This window comes from Triturus cristatus, chromosome 9 (assembly GCF_964204655.1).
Source record: "Triturus cristatus chromosome 9, aTriCri1.1, whole genome shotgun sequence".
Classification (NCBI taxonomy): Eukaryota; Metazoa; Chordata; class Amphibia; order Caudata; family Salamandridae; genus Triturus; species Triturus cristatus.
In genome coordinates, this window is record NC_140592.1 from 449659710 (window position 1) to 449681148 (window position 21439).

At 41.4% G+C, this 21439-nt stretch overlaps 1 protein-coding gene across 1 annotated transcript in view; it reads right to left on the reverse strand.

Annotated features, from left to right (window-relative positions):
- Window positions 1-8452: 8452 nt before the first annotated feature.
- The window catches only part of LOC146798118 (cytochrome P450 2C11-like), a 359895-nt gene continuing 346908 nt past the window's right edge, over window positions 8453-21439 (reverse strand). The window contains exon 9 of the mRNA XM_085625339.1: window positions 8453-8762. Coding sequence (XP_085481465.1) covers window positions 8575-8762 — 188 coding nt within the window. The 3' untranslated portion in view covers window positions 8453-8574. The remainder of the gene's footprint in view (window positions 8763-21439) is intronic.

Genomic DNA, 21439 nt, shown 5'->3' on the forward strand with positions numbered 1-21439 from the left:
AAAAACTTTGGCCATGTTTGACAAATCTCCACAAAACTTTCCATAAAGCTTCTACTTTTTGACTAGAACATGTCATGAGTGATGTAATATGTGAGGTCATTAGCAGTGCATGACAGGGGCACAAGTTATAGTTAGCGTTGCTAACTATTACTGGTGAATGACTGTGCTTTTTTTAGTTCAAAATGGTAATTTTGTCACTAACATGTTCACTTTAGTATAACCTTACTTTAACCTTTGATTTCTTGGAGAAAAAAAAGGTTAAATGGCTGTTATAGTTAGATATAAGTTCAAGCCCAATATAACATTTTAAGCTTTAAAAAAACACAGAAATTCACTAGTTATAGTTATTTCTAGTAACTGTAACTCTTGCCCTAGCCATGCACAGACCTGTCATCAAAGATGTCATTTCAGATGTTACAGTGATGTTATCAATGATGTCATAGCCTTAGGGCAAGAGTTATAGTTATTTTAAATTAGCAATGAAATGTTCGCCTTATAACGTAATTTTAACCTTTGCTTTTTTTCAGTGGATTTCTAGGTTTTTTTTTAACATAAAGTGATATTTTATTGTCATAAGTAAAGCCATCCTGCCTCCATGAATGGCCTTTGCCCCTGCGCAGGGGGATTGCCCTCGCCCCACCCCTGTAGGCAGTCAAACCCACATCATTCAAACCCCTTCCCAAGAACTTTGTCTTATACAGGTTCAGGGAGGGGGACTGTGCATCCCCCTCCCCCTATTTGTAAAGAATTGGCCCCGGGGATGGGGTCCCGGGGGCAATATAGTGGCCATATGCCCTCTTCCCTTTTGTTTAAATTGCCGCCTTGGGGGATCAAGTCCCTGGGGCATTGATGAGGCTCAGAAGGGGGTCATGCGCCTACCTCCCTTTTGGTTTTCATGGTGAACCCACGCCACCATTTCCTTTTCTTATAAATACTGCAATCCAGTGGGGTTCTCGCAGGACATAGGGGGAAGGGTATCTCTACTCTGCTTACTTACATCATTTTTTATAACTAAACTCAGGACAGGGGACTAAGCCTCCTAGTCCTGAAATGGCTGCTTTCAACATATTTCTTCATGTTGCAGTCAACCAATCAAAGTGCTTTGTCCCAAAGGAGCTGTCTCCAGTGGGAGCAAACTGGCCCAAGTAAAAAAAAAAGCTATCCCAAAGCTCCATTTTTCAAAATTTGGATCAAGGATCTCTTGTGAGAGTGTCTCAAACCCAACCGTCCAGATACAGAAATATTTTTGTGCCTTAATATTTCAAAAATCCTGAACATATTTACACCAAATCACAAAAGGCACTCTTTCTGGCTCAAGATCCAGCTTCTTGTCCAATTTGGTTTAATTTCAGTCAGTAGTTTTTGCTTCTTAAAAAAGTCCATGGAAAATAAGTGGAGAAATTTGGTTTTGATTGTGCCCTTTTTTCTCAGCCCCCATTTGACGGATCCCACTGACACTTTCCAGGAACAAGCTGAGGTGGGCAAGCATTGCTTTTGAGGAGTTTCATGAAGATTCATTAAACAGAATTAAAGTTATAAGGAAACAGACAAACTGTTTTTCAATGGAAACGCAAACCTAACAATATCTGCCCATTGGCATCAACCACTGGCTAATATATGTAAAACCACTGAAATTAGCAGTTAAAGTTAACAGACGTAACTATAACTTGCACCCCGCCATGCAGTGATGTCATCAACAATATCATTTTAGATGTCATCAGTAAAGTTAATGATGCCATAAAACATGTCATGAGTCATAATATATGAGGTCATAAGCAGTGCATGTCAACGGTGCGAGTTATATTTACTTCAGTTAACTAAACATTTAGATTGCAGTGGTTTGTGGAGTTTAAAATGTAATTTTTTGACTGATATTATCACCCAACTATAACATCACTTTAACCTTATTTTTTTCTACTGCATTTCTGAGGATTGTTTTTTTGCATAAATCAACTATATGAAGGGGTGCCATTTTAAGTAAAGCAGACCTACCAGCTTTGTCAGAGGGATAGAACATCAATATGAAAGGCATGGCTATTGGCTTTATCAGGATGTCAGCACTCAACATATATAAAGAAGACATATTGGCTTTGTCAAAAATCACCATCATATTTACCAATAACCAAAATCCAATCTATTCCTTACAAATACACACATGACAATGTTAAATAGCAACGAGGGACACATAAATATTTAATTGAAAGAATGTTTATTCAAAATGCTCATAAATATGTTTTGGGTCTTTTTTAACACTCTTTAAGTTACAAAATGCAACCATAGAGCCAACCACAAGCGGTCTCCGCACTCTGACTGCAGTGCACTCAGCCCCAGCATGGACTGCTTTACTCAATGACCAAGGAGACTTAATGAAAGCTTGTTTTATATGTACTTAGTGGGCCTGCTGCATTCCCTGCAGCCCCCAGAAAATTTAAAAATAAATGGTTGTTGATGCCGGTGCCCCTTCTTGGGCAATCACAAGCAAGAAAAAGTAGGTTTTAAAAGCTGTCTCGTGGCATTATGGGGCCCTCCCGACAAGAGCTGCGAATATGAAATGAACAGCTACTCCACCCTGAGTGTCTCAAGTGGTGCCCTGTTTCCATTCGGGCCACCCAGCTAACATCTATAAAGTTGAGAGACTCAGGGCCCCCTCTATCCTGTCGGCTCCCAAAGCACCCTTGTTGGTGTGGCAGTCAGGAGCCAGCTGCACTTTTTTATTTACTTTTTTCAAAATGGTGGGTGCCCTGGTCTCAACCAGGGCACCTACAACTCTTACTTTTGTTGGCACTTCACAGGAAAGCCATGGACCCCGCAGCCCCGCCCCCTCTCCTGCCATCCAGGATTCTGGCAGAATCCATCAATTCTATTTTTATGGGTGGGGGCCCCAGTCCCACCTGTGGCCCTCACAACATTTACAATGGCTATGGCCTGCCAGGTGAGTCCCATGGCAGCTTTATGCTATATTACCCTGCCCGCAAAAGCACTGGCATGGAGATGCACTTTTGCTCCCACCCACCAGAAGCCTTTTTGCTCCCGCCGGTTGAGGTCAATGAAGGTTGCAGTGTCCTGGTGTGTTATGAAATACCTCTTTTGCATCATCACCCCTAAGGTTTTAGACTAATGCTGCTGGCTTTTCAACTCTGGAGGTGCACTGAGTCCTGCCAAACAGGACTCAGTGCCAGTGCTCCGACCCTTAAAAAGGTATACATCTGATTTGTTCACCCACCCAAAATTGTCATAAGTTAACATACTTATGAGTCCCTAGTATATGGTACCAGGAGTACCCAGGGCCTGTATGTTAAAGTATATCTCATGGACTAAAACACTTATTGTGCCACCGTGAGTGAGACAAAGCAAAGTACAATTACCAGTCCATCATTTCTGGCTAGCAGAGGAGTTTTCGTCTGCTATCCTGACTTTGTCAGTAAATGTTATGGAAAATCCCAAAACTTCCTTTTTTAATATTTAAAAGTCACCCCTAAGGCAGGACTACTGAGCCATGAAGGCAGGATTCATGATATTAAAAAGTTGGACATATGTTTCTTATCTTAACATGTTCTGACAGTAGAATCCATGCGTTGTTGTTTGAAAGGTTGTGGAAAGGTTAGTAGTCCCATTGCCAAGTACAAGGTAACATGCTGACCACTCAGGGCCTCATTTATGAGGTTTTAACATAGGGCAGCACCGCAGACAATCTTGCTGTGCTGCCAAAACAAAAGGGCATGAATGAGCTGTAACTATAAGATACAGTACGTTCTTGACCTTTTCCCATGCACTGTCGCACAATGGGCTGCCATGCAATAACGCAGGCCCCCTTGCACCACTAATGAGCCCATAACTAGGAAACTAGTCCTGGGTTGCTTTTGTTCTGGTTCAGGGAGGACCTGGCATGGCAGTTTGGACTGGATTCGTCCCAGAGTCAAGATTAGTTTTCATATGGCTGGGTCCAAACTGAGGCAACATGGTGAGCAAAAGAGCGACAGGGTGGGATGCTACCCTTAGCGACTGCCAGTGGTGAGACAAATTACAAGCATTCTGTAGTGTAGTTCCTATATCCCCGATAGGCTCTGTGCATTGGAATAACATACACTATAGATTTGACATAGGACTAAGGTCAGTATGTCTCTATCAAATATATTACACTTAATTACTTGTGTGTGCCAGCTAACTCAGAGGTCACTAGAAACTTTTCAAATATACAAGAAGGGATTAGTCTCTGACAACCGCAGAAACATGACAACTTTGTTTCCTTTTAGAATTGGAACAGTCTCAGAAGGGGAACAACCTTTACAACGCAACTTTTACAACGCACTACCATTACAACGCATTTTTTACAACGCATAATCCATTACAACGCATGATATTACAACGCATGACACTACAACGCATTTTTAAAAACTACCATTACAACGCATTCCATTACAACGCATACTACCATTACAACGCATACCATTACAACGCATAATATTACACTATACTATCCAACACTTACCCTACTGATGCACCCCCTGGAGTTAGAATAGTAATTTTTACCCCTATACTATCCAACACTTACCCTACTGATGCACCCCCTGGAGTTAGAATAGTAATTTTTACCCCTATACTATCCAACACTTACCCTACTGATGCACCCCCTGGAGTTAGAATAGTAATTTTTACCCCTATACTATCCAACACTTACCCTACTGATGCACCCCCTGGAGTTAGAATAGTAATTTTTACCCCTATACTATCCAACACTTACCCTACTGATGCACCCCCTGGAGTTAGAATAGTAATTTTTACCCCTATACTATCCAACACTTACCCTACTGATGCACCCCCTGGAGTTAGAATAGTAATTTTTACCCCTATACTATCTAATACTTACCTTAAATGTAATTTAATATTATGCGTTGTAATGGTATGCGTTGTAAAGGTAGTATGCGTTGTAATGGTAGTGCGTTGTAAAGGTATTTTTTTAAAATGCGTTGTAGTGTCATGCGTTGTAATGTCATGCGTTGTAATGGATTATGCGTTGTAAAAAATGCGTTGTAAGTGCATGCGTTGTAATAGTGTGCGTTGTAACGTCATACATCCGTCTCAGAATCGTGGAAACAATAGATAACAGTTTCACTCAGTCAATCATGCATGCTTTGTTTCTAGAGTTGCACAGCAATAGAGAGACGGGCGTTTCAATACAAGGGTTTATCGAACAGTCTTATTTCTCATGCAAGAGATATGAATTGCTACAATCATAAGACAGACTGCAAAGTACAGTATGTATGAGGTTAGCAGTAAGATAAAATAATACTGCAATAGCATGGTTTGTAGCTATGACATACATTAATCAAAATACATACATAAATAACATAAGCTAAAATGTGATACTCATCTGATGCTTCTAAATTGTTCTACCCCAGTGTACCTAACCTAAGTGCAGTACGAGGTTTGAAGTAGGTGCAGTTTCTAACGTATAGCTAGCTATATTTTAGTTTAGCCAACTGTTGCCAAAAGTTTCTCTAAGTTCTAGTCAGCTCCATACCTTAGAATGAGAGAGGTTGGAATCTCTTTTCTGGACTCAATAGTCTAACCCCCCGCAAGGGAAGTCAGAGAGCACTGGAGCTGGATTCTCTGCGAGGAGGATGGCAGCCTCAGGTCAGTGCATCAGGCTGGAACTCAATCTCCTTCCGAACTTGCCGTGGCAAACTGTGTAGTCTGAGTTGGATCGAATTCTCCGGGAACCGCAATTTGTCAGGGCAAGTGCTGGCATATTTATACCTTGAAGGTGTCTACGAATGCCAGTATTGACGTAAAAGTCGGGCAGAGGAACGTCATGAATGAACCCCTAAGGAATAGATGTTCATGCATACTTAATGAGTTCTTGTAGAAATCAATATTCAAGCTGAGGGAAATTCCTAAAGGCTTAATGGTCTAGTTTTCCAAGAATTCGTTGTGACGTGGATGGACGGATGTAGTTGGCCATGCCTGTATTTGGTTTGTATGGACAATGTCTAAATAAGGGACGGATTTCTATGTCCAAATAAGGGCAATGTGCATTGTACCTATATAAGGGCATAAATCGGGAAACCTATATCCGGAATCTACATCTGCACACAACAATTCCTCTATTCACCTTTTGCATGTTCCATGTACCGCCCCAAGTGGAATGGCTATGCCCAGACGTCGGTCCCATGTTAACTGTGTCTCTGGAACCAGGCTGTACCTGTCTCATGAGCCCATAACTTAGGGCTAAACTGATCCCGGGTTGCTTGTGTTCAGGCTCACGGAGGACTTGGCCTGGCAGTTCAGGCTGAGCTATTCCCAGTAGGAGCAGGGTCAAGGCTGATTTGCATATGGCTGGGTCCAAACTGAGGTGGCATGGTAAGTAAAAGAATGATGGGTTGAGAGGCTGCCCCCAGCCACTGCCAGTGATTAGACAAATTGCAAGCATTCCTCCCATCACCTTTAGTGTGTTTCATGTACCAACCTAAGTGGCATGGGTCTGTCCAGGCATGGGTCCCAAACGCACTGTCACTAGATCCCAGCTGTACCCGGCTGATGAGCTCATAACTTGGGAAAAACCGGTTCTGGGTTGCTTGTGTTTAGGTTCAGGGAGGACCTGGCCTGGTAGATTGGGCTGGACTGTTTCCAAGAGGTGCAGGGTCAAGACTGATTTGCAAAAGGCTGGGTCCAAACTGAGGTGGCATGGTCAACAAAAGAACAGTGAGTTGGGATGCTACCCTGAGCGATTTTCAGTGGTTATACAAATTGCAAGCATTCTCCCATCACTTTTTGTGTGTTTCGTCATCATTTCAAATGTCATCAGTGATGTTATCTATGATGTCATAGAACATGCCATGAACCATACAGCATGTGAGGTCATAAGTAGTGCATGGCAAGGGTACAAGTTATAGTTAATTGAGTTAATATCCATTTTTACATTTTGCACCAGAAGCGGTCCCTCTGGGACTCACCCACTAGGCCTAGTGGGTCAGAATACTCCTACCCTGCCTGCTGATATGTTTTTGTTTTATTTGCTCAGGACACAGTCCGAGTCTCGAGTACTAAAATGGCTGCCCAACATCTCTGTTGATGTTGTCGGCAGCCTATCAGATCTTATCTTTTGATCTGCTAGTCCAGCGGGAATCTCTTGGCAGCAGATATTTTTACATTTTGAAAGTTAATTTCTCAAAAATTACTGAACTAATTTATACAAAATCACAGAAAGCATGCTTTCTGTTTGAAGATCTAGCTTTCTGTCAAATTTGGTGCAATTCAGTTAAGCCATTTGACTGTAGTGTTGTCTAAAGTTCGTATGGGCAATCACTACATGAGAAATCACTTTTGAGGGACACAACCGTCATTTTCTCAGCCCCCACTTGATAGATCGACCCGAAACTTCCCATGTAGGTGCTGAGGTAAATTAACTCTTTTTGGGGAAATCTTCCTAAAGATTAAATGCAAACAAAAATGTAACTCCATGGAAACGGTGATCCTTATAACTAAAAGAGGCTGTTTTCTTTCACCGAAAAAAACAAAGGTTATAGGGACATTATAGTGAGGCTCATATTTCACTCATATATAAACAGTGAAATTCAGCAGTTTATCGTTACTTGAGCTAACTATAACTTACACCCAGCAAAGCACTACTTATGACCTCACATGTTACATAACTCATGACATGGTCAGCAACATCACTCATGACATCTCAAATGATAAGAAATCTTACAATATCAAACCCAAGTGGGCCAGGAATTATAGTAATTCATTATCCCAACTTCTTCACTGATTCCTTTGTTCAGTCAGTCCCACACAAATTACACTGCTGCATCAATATCAGGTCAGTGAGTATGTTTAGTACCACAACCTATTTACTTATACAATGTGTTAATAACACCCAAATCTGATATCCTAATATGTATCCCATTGTCTTATAAAACACACATGTAATAAAGAACGAGCATACTTGTGAAAATAAGGCCCAAGCTCAATAAAGTCTTATCTTAGTAGATTCACGCTCATCAAACTCGCCGCACTCCCAATCACCCTGTGCGATGAATGTGCAAAGGGCAATGTAGTACTCCACAAAAACTGGCACCCAATGTCTGGGTAGTAATAAATTGCACTTTGCACATTCTTCATCACTGTCAGTGTGCAGGAGCCTTCTAGAATTATGAGAGAGGCTTTGGGGAAAATATATAAATAAATAAATGAAAGAATATGTGCCCGCGACATGCCCAGTGTTGTCATCAATGATGACATTTGGGAATTTATCAGTGATATCATCAATGATGTAACTGAACATGTCATGAGTGATTGAATCTGTGAACTCATAAGCAGAGCATATAGGGGCATAAATTCTAGTTAGCTCAGTAAAGTATAACTGGTGAACTTTAGTGTGTTTTCTGACCATAAATTGTTAGGTAATTATAACAGCAATTTAAACTTTTACTTTAAAACCACACAAGTTGTCAACAGTACACAAATGTTAAACTTTTTAATTGTGAATACCCTCTTCATAAAACTACAATTACTCCTATTGAGATGAAACACTTCTATTAAACGTAATCTCTAAATTAACAATGAACCTCTGAATCATGTTGAGCGAAGCAGGAGGTGGAGTTTATAAGGTCGGGGGAGATTTGAAAATCCACTGAACTCTGGAGTGAGGTCAATTATATCAGGATTTCCAGATGCTTTTAGGGTGAAATTCTGCAGTATGGTGGTGAAGAAAAGAAATAGCTCCATGCGGGCAAGTCCCTCTCCAAGGCAGATGCGTTTTCCTGAAAGTAAAGACATAAATGAGTTATGGCTCTCATAATTGTATGCAACAGTAGACTGCAAGATACAGAATTGATTAATAATATGAGTAAATAGTATATTTTGCAATAAAATACAATTCTGAGCTTATTGCCCACATGCTTTTGGCATGCACCTTGTACACATTTTCAGTTATTTACTTGTTGTGTTTTTTATTGATACACGTGAGAAATGGTTGCAGGGGGACAATATAGCATCTAGAGGATAATGGGCCCCAAATGTGTAAATTGTGTTTGTTTAACGTTTGTGTTCTGTGGCACCTGTATTAATATAACCTCAAATCAAAAACTGTCAATAACACATATAATATATTCCATAAATCATTACCCGGTCAGTGCTTTTACTGTGAAGAAGGTGAAGTACATTAATGCACACTGCTAAATACTGAGTTCATGGTGGAAATAACAATTTAAAATAAATAATAAAAGGGGCCTCACAGATAAGCGTGGTGCTAATCACCTATACCGAGGATTCACCAATGAGGGCAACTAATTCCCTAACCCTACTCTGTTTCTGATGTCTGCAAGCACCTAGTGAAAAACTGCTTGCCTGTCGATCATAGGTAGCAAAACCAGCAGTACCCCCTGAATAAGCGAATTACATTAGCGTTTGACTTTCTGCACATACAACGCAGGCCTACTGACTGTTTCCTGTGTTCATTAATCAAAAGGAAGCACTACAATCTTCAATCTACCCTGTCACATCAAATATAATCAGGGTTACTGACTTCGGAAATAATAACACATTATTATGGCTAGGTATTTCACTGGACAGGTAAATCAACTTTACACAGATTTAATATTCCAAAAACCGGTAACAAAAGATCAGTTACTGGAGGGGCAAACATTCTTCTGCCCAGACCTAAAAATACATGTCCACATTTACAGTCTACCATCCCCCCCCCCCCAGTGGCGAGGCATATTTACATTCAAATTCTTCTACTTCCAAGGCAAACATTTCATAACTCCTGCTTAATTCTGAGTAAGGCAACAATTGAGGATTCTGGATCTGGGAATCAGGTATTTCTCACACACTCTAGTGGGGGGGTCCTAATTCTGGTTGGTGAGATTCATGGTGTTCTGAGATCACTTTACACTGGACCACAGTGCTAAAGTGCCCAGAGGCCAAAAACCACCAACACCAGGTCACAGAAAAGGCAAAACGTTTAGGGGTGAACCTGCCAAAAAGGGCCAAGTCCAACAGGCAACAATTGAGGATTCTGGCTCTGAGAGTCAGGTATTTCTCACACGCTCTAGTAGGAGGGTCCAAATTCTGGTTGGTGAGATTCATGGTGTTCTGAGATGAGTGTCTACTCAGTAATTATGTTCTCTATAGCTGGTTTTACAGATGTTCCTTACATTTGTTTATTAACCGCAGACTGGTCAGGCTAAAGATGCTTTCAAATTAATCCAGCCCGCAGATTAGGTGGACTTGGCATTTCCCTGTCAATGGAATCTGAGGCAAAGGCATAAAAGAGAGAGGGGCTTCCCTAATCATCTACCGCATGAAACTGCTAGCAGTAACACCTCTGGTAAATAAACAGGAATGGGACAGGGACTGTACCTAGCCATCAAAGGGTCATCAGTTGCCCTCCTTTCACAGGACCCTGACCCACTTCAAGGATCTCAGGATTGTTGCGCAAAATACAGGCTCTTTCCATCTCGATCTTGGTAATTTGTAATACACTAGAAATCCCAATCAGACTCCTGTATCATACAGCAAAACACAACAGTCACATACTACACTCATTCCAAACCACATCACAATATGCACAGTGCATGTGCACTATCTGTTCTTGTGCACTGCAGGCTACTGCAAGCCCCCTAGCTCTCCTTGGACAAGTGGACTTAATTTGTTAGTTGGGCACTAGAGGTTAAAGCTCATATCCAAATAAACAGAGCTTGCAGTGGGTGGAACTCCATTAAGGAGGATCCCCACACAGCAAAAGCCCACAAAGCAGAGGTCAAAAGCAAAAGCATTGGTTAGAGTCCATTTCCTATACAATATGTAAGAAAGTAATAATGAAGTTACATACAAAAACATATCAGTTTACAAAGACTATGCCAAAGGTAATTCATAATATATTCAACCAATTTGGTCTAGACTATATCAATCATAAATCATTAAATATATGTATTATTTATTTGAAGGCTTCTATAGCAAGGACCTCATCAGCGTCAATGCCAGAGTGCTTTGCACACTTGCATAAGCTAATTTACAAATGAATACAAGTAGAACAAAACTTATAAATCAAAGTACCATTTGAGTATCAGGCTTTTCAGAGTGCTTCTTAAAATCAATAATATTACAGGTGCAAATGGTTTTCATGTCACCTTTTGCTACTGTCATTATATTTGACTTTAATCAGTGAGTTTGTACTAACGAGTTGATTCTCACTAAGTTGAATGGACCAAATAATAATATTTTTTCTTATCTTTATTGATGCCAATGCAAGAACTTGTTCTTTTGAGTGCTATTTAGTTGAGTTAACAGACACAACCATGTTAAAATCACCCTCTAAATTGTATGAAACATTTTAGTTGAACAATTTTAGTGTGCATAGATATCTACTATTTTAATAAGATATTTCATTAATTCTTACATTTTGCAGCCACAGAGGAATTCCAGTTATGGTCCCCGATTAACGATTTTCAATAAATGCTGCCTTGAAAGCCAACATTTTTATTTATGTTACACATTGAGTATTATCAGTGCAGCTCTGACAGTGCTGTTCTACACTATGTGAAGAGTTATCTGCCAAAAAAGACATCAAAGTAAAAAAAAAAGGCCCAATACTTCTTCAAACAGGGACAAGCCCAAACTATATGGGCCAAATCTCCTCTGTAGTGAAATAGATTTTATGTGTATTACATATAATACAGCATACCATCATTCACATCATTAACAAATGAATACTATTGTTAACAGCAGTATCATTTGTAATGTCAACAGTGAGGTCAGCAATGATGTCATTTGAGATGCCATAAGAAAAGTCATCAATGACAATTTAACAAGAGTGATGTAATATGTGAGATCGTAATCAGTATGTGATGGGGGAAGGTATGGTTCATTTACCAAACCACAGCTGTTGAATTTCAGTGTTTTTTGTTTTTGAGCCATACCTACACTTCATCTTTGTCTTGATCACTAAATGTCAGTTTTGTTTAAACATGTGTTATGGCCTTATAAACAAAGCTGACCTTAACTTCACATGAAACTTTGGTTTTTTCCAGAGAATTTCTGATTTTTGCAATCATATTTCACAAGGAATATTGTTTCTTGGATGTCATCTTCTGTTATAGGCTAACCGTTGCTGTGCACCGAATTGACTGTACACAGTAAGGACTGGCTGTAGGTCCTGTGTCAACACTGTCATTGGCAGCCAACCCCTGCAGCACTTGATCTTCATCAGTGTAAAGCAGGGTTGGTTTGCAGAGCTTGCAATGATCTCAATGCAAGAAGTCATCCCTTGTTGCACACAAATGTCAACAATCTGCTGCAAAGTTTGGTTGCAAGGACATGTCTATTGAATATTTCTGCTTTCAATCTACCATGGGTGGGCAATCTCATCTGAGCACAGCCTTAAGCAATACATTAGACCTGTCATCCTTAGTGTGGTCTTTCTCCCAACTTTTTGCCTTTTGTCTCCCATTTTTGATGATTTGTTTTGTTAGCCTAAGGACTCTAAGCACTTTACCACTGTTAGCCAGTGCTAAAGTGCATGTGCTTCTCCCCTAAACATGATTACATTGGTGTATACCTTATTAGCATATTTTTATACTGATAAGTCTCTTGTAGAGTGGTATACCATATACCCAGGGTCTGAACTTCAAATGCTACTAGTGGGCCTCCAGCACTAATTGTGTCACTCACAGAAGTAGCCTGTCAAAGCTGTCTCAGACCGACCACCTTCAGTGCCTGTGTTGGCAGTTTACTGCCACTTTGACTCGGCATTTAAAACGACTTGCCAAGCCTTAAATGCTCCTTTTATTACATAGAGGTCACCCCAAGGTAGGCCCTAAGTAACCCTAAGGGCAGGGTGCTATGTAAGTAAAAGGTAGGACATGTACCTTTATTTTTTTGCCTGTCCAGGTAGTAAAAAACAGCCGATTTCGATTTTCACTAATGTGAGGCCTATCCCTCCCATAGGAATTCTTTAGCATACTTTTAAGCTGGTCAGAAAGGAGTAGATTTTTTCTTGTTTGATATGTTTGGAATGGTAATGATAAATCCTCCTTACTGGTAAAGTTAGATTTAAGATTATTGTTTTAGAAATGCCACTTTTAGAAAATGTTCAATCAACTCACAACTGCCAGTACTGATGTTACTCCTACACACTCTTAGTTTCATTCATGCCCATTGTATTCAATTACAGTGATCACCATGTATTATTTTGAGTCATTATTCATAATACTTTTTAAATAAAGATTGTCATACACAAACGAAAAATATGAATATATCATAGATATACATTACAATACATTACACCCACCCCACATCACGACAAGAAGATTTTATACAAAAATGACGTAGTACAGCAAACAAATGTGTCAGTTCTAAATGTAGTTGCCCAAAAGGAAATTCTACTTTTTAAACACTGTAAAAATAACTACAACCAATCAGTGCCACGCTAGTTAAGGCCAGGGCTATAACTTTTTGAAAGTTATACCCCTGCTCTTAACTAGCACAGCACCGATTGGTTGCTTTGGCCCATTAAGCAAGGAGCTCGGTGATCTCTACTACCGGATTGGCCTCTGGACTCGTTTTCTGATCCTTTCGTTTGCCGCCGTGCATGGAGCTTCTATCCTCTCACGCTTCCTTCATGGCGTTTCTGGACCCGCCTGACCGACCTACTGACACACCGCCCTCTCCCTCCCGCAACTCGGGATAAAACGCGGTGAGGTGGAGGTAGCGTGACAACGTTCCTTGGACCTTTTCCCTACATTACCGAGCCGGGACATCTCTCATATAGCGCGAGGACGCGCTGCGAACACGCTCAAGCTTGTCTTTTGTTTCACTGATGCGAGGCTTGGAATCGAGGTTACACATTTGCCTCTCATCTCTCTGACAGCATCTCTTTTGTTTTTCGTGCACTTCTTAATAAAACGTGGTGCATGTAGCAATACAATAACGCACTGTGAAACTCAAAATTGGATGGATGATTGTGCCATTTTTTGTCCTTTTGAATCACACAACTTTATTGAAGTGCATTTTTGCATGGAAACTCCTGCAATATACAACAACAATTAATCGCTGCTACTGCAACTTTGTATTTGCCCTGAAGGCAGACGTATGCCTCCAATTTTTTGCTTTGCTGACTCACACGCTTTACAAAGTGACGGGGGCCACTCGAAGTGGAAGGACTTTTCTACTGGATTTGCGCAAGGGACTGCGAGGACCAGCAGGACTAGCAGCCCGGATAATTGACTCACCTGGGTCCTCTTCCCTTTGCCTCCGCCCCTGCCTGCAGCTACAAAACTACTCGCGGCCCCCGCTTCGCAGAACGCGCGCGGGCGCGTGCCGGGCGAAGCCCGGGCCAAGGGCGGGCCCGTCTGAGCCCGTCCGAGTACGGTTGAGAACGGAACGGAAAGCCCCCTTTAACATCTGGTACAAAAGGTTAGTCATTGGAAGATTAAATTACAGTTTTGGGGTTAAAGTATTAGCATTGAGTATACCTCATTTAAGAAAATAAGAAGGCTGATCGAGTCTGGGGATACAAGTACAAGTATGCAAATGGACAAGCCCACAAACAGGGATGGGAGCGGTAGGCAATCTTCAGGAGGTGCTTTAATGGGGACTTTAGATAATTTTCTCGTGCGAGTACAAACAGCACTAGCTAAAGACATCGAATTAACGGAAAAAAGATTATCACTAGATGTACTCTGTGATAAGAGATTGTCCCTGGGAAGTGTGGCTAAGGCTAGGTCACCACCGTGCCAGCAGTCTGTTACGCAGGATTGCCTGGTTTCAACATCTCTTTTGGTGGAGGCTGAGAGTGACCAAACAACACTGATATCACCATTGGTTGTAACTTTGGGCGAAACCCTTGAACCCTCAATCCCTTGTAACCCGGCTCCGAAGAATATACCCTATCAAAAATTAAGACACGATCTGCTAGCAATATTAAAGCGGGTTCTGCACAACATTATCAAGGCTTAACATCGAAAAAAAAGCGTCAGGGGACCCAATCGCACACTGCAGGGAAAAAAGTGATGGCCGGACCTGCACTTGCTTTGAGTAAGGATCCAGTCCCTAGTCTTACTCAATCGATAGTAACTGAGGATAGGGCAAACTTACCATCATTTCCGGGGAATGGAGCCATGGAAGATATGGGCCCGACGTTTTGGGGAAAATTGGAGTGTACTTTAAAGAAACTGTGCGACCCTATTTATGAAAGACTGGGCTCTATAGAAAGTAGACTTGTGTGTTTGGAACTTTCACTTGCTTCGGCCCAGTCACGGGGGGAAGTCGGGGAATTGGTTTACCCAGTGAACGACCTAATGTGGTAGGACAATGTATTGATGTTGAAGCTGCTATCAATGGTTCAGCAATTGGTATAGAGAGTTCTAAACAGACTGACTCCCTAGAGCCATGTGTTATATCCTCCCCTGCTAATCAGCCAAGACAATCCCCAAAAAGGGACGGATCCCATAAGGCTGTTGCTAATAAACATAGAATGGACAAACAACTTATGCCCATACAGCCTCCAGTGCAGGCCGTATCCGGATTAATAGATATACATCTTCCCCCAGAGGCAGCCCCCTATGTGGTGGTTTTAACTGGGGTCCCGCCCCTGGCGATGGGGACAAGGGAATCGTATAGGGAACTTAAGAATAAATGTACTTTCTGGCTCAACGTAAAGCGCCCATTGCCGGTCCATATATGTGCCGAAATTTTGTTTGCTAGGAGAGTAAACTGGGTGGGCAGGTTGCCTAAGTCGACAAAGGGGGATTGTATTATTATTAACTTTGGGGGAAGGACGTTGTGTGGAACATATTTGTAACTGGCCTCAAGATGATCCATCACCTTTAATCTGAACTATGCCTTTGTCCTATTTCTATGCTCCCGTGCCATCGTCTCAGGGAGGGACAATATCAAGGGGAATTTCGACAAACGGTTGTCCTTCTGGGGATATAAGGTCTTTTAACCGATTCGATGTGTTATCCAGGCTAGTGGACTGCGATTGACAGAAAGATAGAAATGGCCATCCTAGACCTAGAAAGGCATATGTAGCCACTGATGTAGAGGAAGATAAAAAACAAGGAGGGTTGTCTGGAACGGAAAGCACCATGGTTGGAGCTGTAACCCTTGATCTAACAAATACTAACAGAGTTGCTGAACAGGAATCTAGAGGGGTGCTACAGCTGGAATCACTTAATAACAACAGAAATCCAGCTTCCCATCATGGCTTGGATATACCTCCCAGGCAAATCCCCCTAACTTTAGATATAGGGAGCGTTGATGGGTCGGTAAAGGCTGTTGGCTATACAACGATATTATCCTGGAATGTGGCGGGTGTGGGACCCAAACTATCTTCACCTCTCTGGACGGACTTTATTGACGAGCACGATATTTGTCTTTTTCAAGAGACTTTGGGGCATATGCATCAACATTGGCATTTGCGATTCCTTATTAGCGAAAAATAAGGAATCGCTAATAAGGAATAGCAAAAGGCTATGCATGTAGGAATCGCTATTCAAATAGCGATTCCTTAACTTTCCTTAATTGCTTTTAGCAAATTGCGAGTAGCAATTAAGGAATGCCATCCCAATCATTCCTATGGGCCTCCAGGCCCATAGGAATGAATAGGAGATTGCATGAGCAAATAGCGAGTACCAGTAGGTTCTCGCAAATTGCTCATGCAATTTCAAGGGTGCAAGGGTGTCAAAATGAGACCCTATTGCACCCCTGAAATTGATATGTGCACATATGTTGCACACACACATGCTCTAAGGGCATGTGTGTGCGCAACATGAAACTTTGAAAAATGCACAAAAGTGCATTTTTCAAACTTTTAGCATATTACCATGCAGTTCATCTTCATGGTAATTTGCTCCCCCTATTAGCGAATTCGCTAATTTTTTTACTTTCATGGATTGCATTGAAGGAATCCCAAATAGAGATTCCTTAAATTAAGGAATCTCAATTTGGGATTCCTTAAATGCTATCGCTATTTAAGGAATCGCTATTTAAGGATTCCTTAAATAGCGATTTTTGCTTTTGGGTTGATGCATTGGGATTGGGTATTTTTAACTCAATACCGGGAGCTATTAGCGAATCGGTATTTTACCGACTGGATTTTGGCTTGATGCATGAGGCTGATGGTCAATAGAGCCCGTGTTCAGATTGGGTTATTAGAATTTTTTTGTCCCTGCAGAGAAAAGGCCAAAGGGTAGGTTGATTTTCCTGTCAAACATAAAAATCGACATTTTTAATGTTTATGTAAGGGGCTTACCAGGTGGGAAAAAAATCAGAGGTTATAACAGTATTAGATACTCTTGTTGAATCCAGACCAGCTGATGTGCTCCCATTGATAGCGGGAGACTTCAACACGACTTTTGAGCCACTAGGACTTCATGATTCAAATTTAATGGAGGAGGAGGACCTTAGATGGGGAGTTCCGCAGCTTGAGACAAAGCCCATCAGCAAATGGATGGAGGCGGCCCTGTATTTGAAAGGGTTATGTTTGGGAAACCAACTGAGGGCTGCTAATGGTAGAACTTTGTCAGATAGGATGGGAAGTAAAACATATGACAATGGCATCAGGGAAATTAATATAGATTATCTTCTAGTCCACCTAAGGATGTGGTACACCCTCGTTGATATGGTGGTAAAATCCCGAATAGAGAGTGACCACAACCCACTAGTTGCTTTTTTTAAAATTGGGCATAGGAGAAAGAGTGGACTTAGCAATTGATGCTATAGGCCCAGATGTTATTATATCAAATTATGAATGCCGCTTCAAGTGGTGTAAAGTAGTAGAGCATCCTGACATTATAAACAGTATTAATTCCAATGTTGAAGAGGCATTGGCATTAATGATGACAGGAGGCATTGAAAGTCAGTCCTATGCTTCATTTGAGAAAATACATGATAATCTCTTTACTAAACTTAAAACTTATTTTTGCAGGCCTTCTTTAGCAAAACGAGATCTTAGAAGAAAACAGGAGAGCTGGTTCAATGCCTCCTGTAAGCAAGCCCGGGAAGAGCTGGGACTTGCATTAAAATTAAAAGATCAGAGTAAGATTAAGAAAGCCCGTAACAACTATAGGATGGCACAATGGAACGCTAAAAAGGAATGGGAAGAGTGTGAGTGGCAAGATCTTACGGTAGCACGTGCAGCAAAAGATCATAAAAAAATTTGGGATATTTTCAAATGGAAAAGGGGTGAGATTATTGACAGCCCGCATAATCATGTTGCCCAGAGTTCTTGGGTTGAGTATTTCAAGCCACAATATGCAAAAGGAGCCGAGGATGATAGTGAGCTCTACCAGGATCAGATGTTTTACAATAAATCTGTTTTTAGCGTTGATGAGGTTGATAGGGCGCTTGATTTGGTAACCCAGGGTCGCGCCCCAGGCATGGACTGCATCCCAGTTGATTTATTTACGAATGATAGACAAAGATGGTGGGCATACATTGTCTATTTAGCTAATGCTATAGCCCAAGGGATGGCTGTCCCTCAATCCTGGAAAGGTGCTGAAATTGTGCCCGTATATAAAAAGGGGGACAAAACATTAGCATGTAATTATAGGCCCATTAGCCTGATCGACTCCATACAGAAAATTATGGGCCGTCTGGTCTTGGGAAAAATCCAGGCCTGGATGGAAGACAGTAATATTTTGAGCCCACTCCAAGCCGGCTTTCGTCCAAAAACTAGTACTGTAGACCAGGTTTTCAGGTTTATGGTCCTCTATTGGAGGATAGTGGCTTTGGAAAAAGAGATTTTGTACGCAGTATTCATCGACCTGCGGGCGGCTTTTGATTTGGTCCCGCGTGGCAAGTTGTGGCGGGTGCTGGAGGGGCTGGGGATAGCCCGAGAGTTGTTAACATTGGTCGTCCGCTTACATGAGGACAACTTTGCCCGGGTGCGGTGGGGACGACAGGGGGAGGTTACGGATGCCTTCCCCGTTGAGCGGGGAGTGCGGCAGGGTTGTGTCCTGGCACCGACCCTGTTCTCGCTCTTCATGAATGGGGTGGCTGATTTCCTCTCCCGGGTCCCGACGGATGCCCCGGCCATGGCTGGTAATCGTGTTCCGGTCCTCATGTTCGCGGACGATACTCTGTTGATCTCAAAACCACCTAGTGGCCTCCAGCTCACCCTCCGGCGTTTTGAAGAATTCTGCTTGCTGCGTGGACTAGAAATTAATGTTGCCAAGACAAAGTTTATGGTCCTTAATGGACCCAAACCTTACAAGTTTTATAAATCTTTTAAAGGAACCATCCTTATGAATGGCTCCCCATTAGAGCAGGTCGATGCATTTACTTATTTAGGGGTCACGCTACAGAAGAATATGTGCTAGAAAAGCCAAATAGATATGGCAATATTGAAGTACCAGCAACAGGCAGGCTTCCTTCTAAAAAGATTTAAAACTTCTCTGACTCAACCAATTAGACCACTCCTCGAGATTTATGGGATGAAGATCCTTAGCTCGGCCCTTTATGGGTCCGAGCTATGGGGGTTTGAAAAAAATTTAAAACACCTGACAGTTGTGGAAAATGAATTTATCCGGAAAGCCACTGGTGTCCCGCAAAGTACCCCCTTGATACCATTATTTTGGGACCTTGGTTTGAAATCGCTCCAAGACATAGCTTATTGACGCCCATTGCTGTATTGGCGTAGGGTATGGACTACCGAGGAGCTCAAGCATTATGCCTTGGGTTTGAAGGAAATCATGGAAAAGGATTCCTTTCATAAGATATATTGGTTGAGGTCAATAAGATCGCTCTTAGATAGATTGGGAATGGGGGACCTATGGGAAGATCCTCAAAATGCGGTTTTCCCTTAAAAAAAACCATGAGGCCAAATATTGGGAAATGATCTGTTCTGATTTAATTTCCAAAGGATGTTCACCCCATCTTACAGGCAGATTTTGGGAATTTAAGGCCTATCCAAAATTGGAACTGTATTGGGGTCTGATTGAGATACCATATGATCGTAAGCTCTACTTCCAATTTAGGACAGGCACGCTCCCGATCCGATCATTTACAACCAAATGGGTTGAAGCGTCTCAAGATAAATGCCCAAAGTGTAGGGACAAGAACGAATCTTTGAGCCATTTCGTGTTTTTTTGTCCCCTTTACACTTTACCACGGAAGAAATGGGTAATACATATTTGTCGCCTGATCGGAAGTCGATGGCATGAAGAGGCTATGCGAATTTTGTGTTCGGACCCAAGCCCGGCAATTGCAATGGCCATGGCAAAATTTATAAAGTGGGCTTGGGTAATCCGGACAAAATTGATATGCCCCCAAAGTGTCCATTGAATAGACATTCAAACACAATTAACAGGTTAGGATGCATTGCTGTGTTGCTATTTAAACTAAGGGAGGGTGGTATATTGCTGTACAAATCGGAAAATTGCTTGTTTTCTATTTGATTATAAAGATATTGGCCTACTCAATATGAATAGAGTTAATCTTGTCTTAGGTATTTATATACATCTGTAATGATTTTTGTATTTTAATCTGTATTTATGAAAATGGTTTTTATATAAAACTTTTATGACTTAATTGTCGATTAAAGGTTTTGAGTACCCGCAAGGAGCTCATAGTTATTTGTGCAGTGAGTAAAAAGTATAATTTACTTTTCCGCAACTAAATTCAGAACTGACATATTTGTTTGCTGTACTACATGTGCTCATGGAGGATTTGCAGACCCCCACCTACATTAGAAGGCAGGAATTTCTTTCTAAATACCACAAATCCTCAAATGAGTTCTGGGAACCTGAACGTTTTTTAAAAAAAAAAGTTGTGTTTGGAATTACAGCAAATTATATGATGTTGTTTCAAAGTAGGGGTTATCTAAGTTAAAATAAAAGGTCACCACAGATGTGGTGTTACTTTTCAACTTTTCAAAGGTTTAATCTTTCTGGATTTCTCAGTGCCCAAAATCAGAACCAGAGATCCAGGGCATGCCCAATCCACCGTTGTGTATTTTATAGGAACCACAAAGCAAGACAAGTGTCACTTTCTGATACTATAAACACAGGGTAAGACTCATATATCCATGGTGGATCCACAGTTCTGGAATCAGAACTGTGAACTAAATAACAGATTGGCAGTGGTAAATAAAGCTTTCACCCGGTTTGCAGTCCTCAGCCTGGTTTCATAGATCAGACGGCTTCACTGGAAACTGAGAATGTAGCGACTGGTTCCATGATCCTTGTGGCAAAATAGGCCTTTTTAAAATAATTTAAGCTTGGGGGTTTGCTTTGGCTTGGGAGCCACATGTGCACCCTTATACGGCCATTCAACTTTTGTATAGCATGCAGGGACAGTGTCTTGTAATGGCAGTAGCAAAACTTTTTCCCCAATTTGATGGCCAGCCAATCCGATTGTTTCAGTTTTGCGATTCCACCTCCGGGTTTGCAAAATCAATATGACTGATGGGGAAAAAACTTTCTTGACCAATCAGATT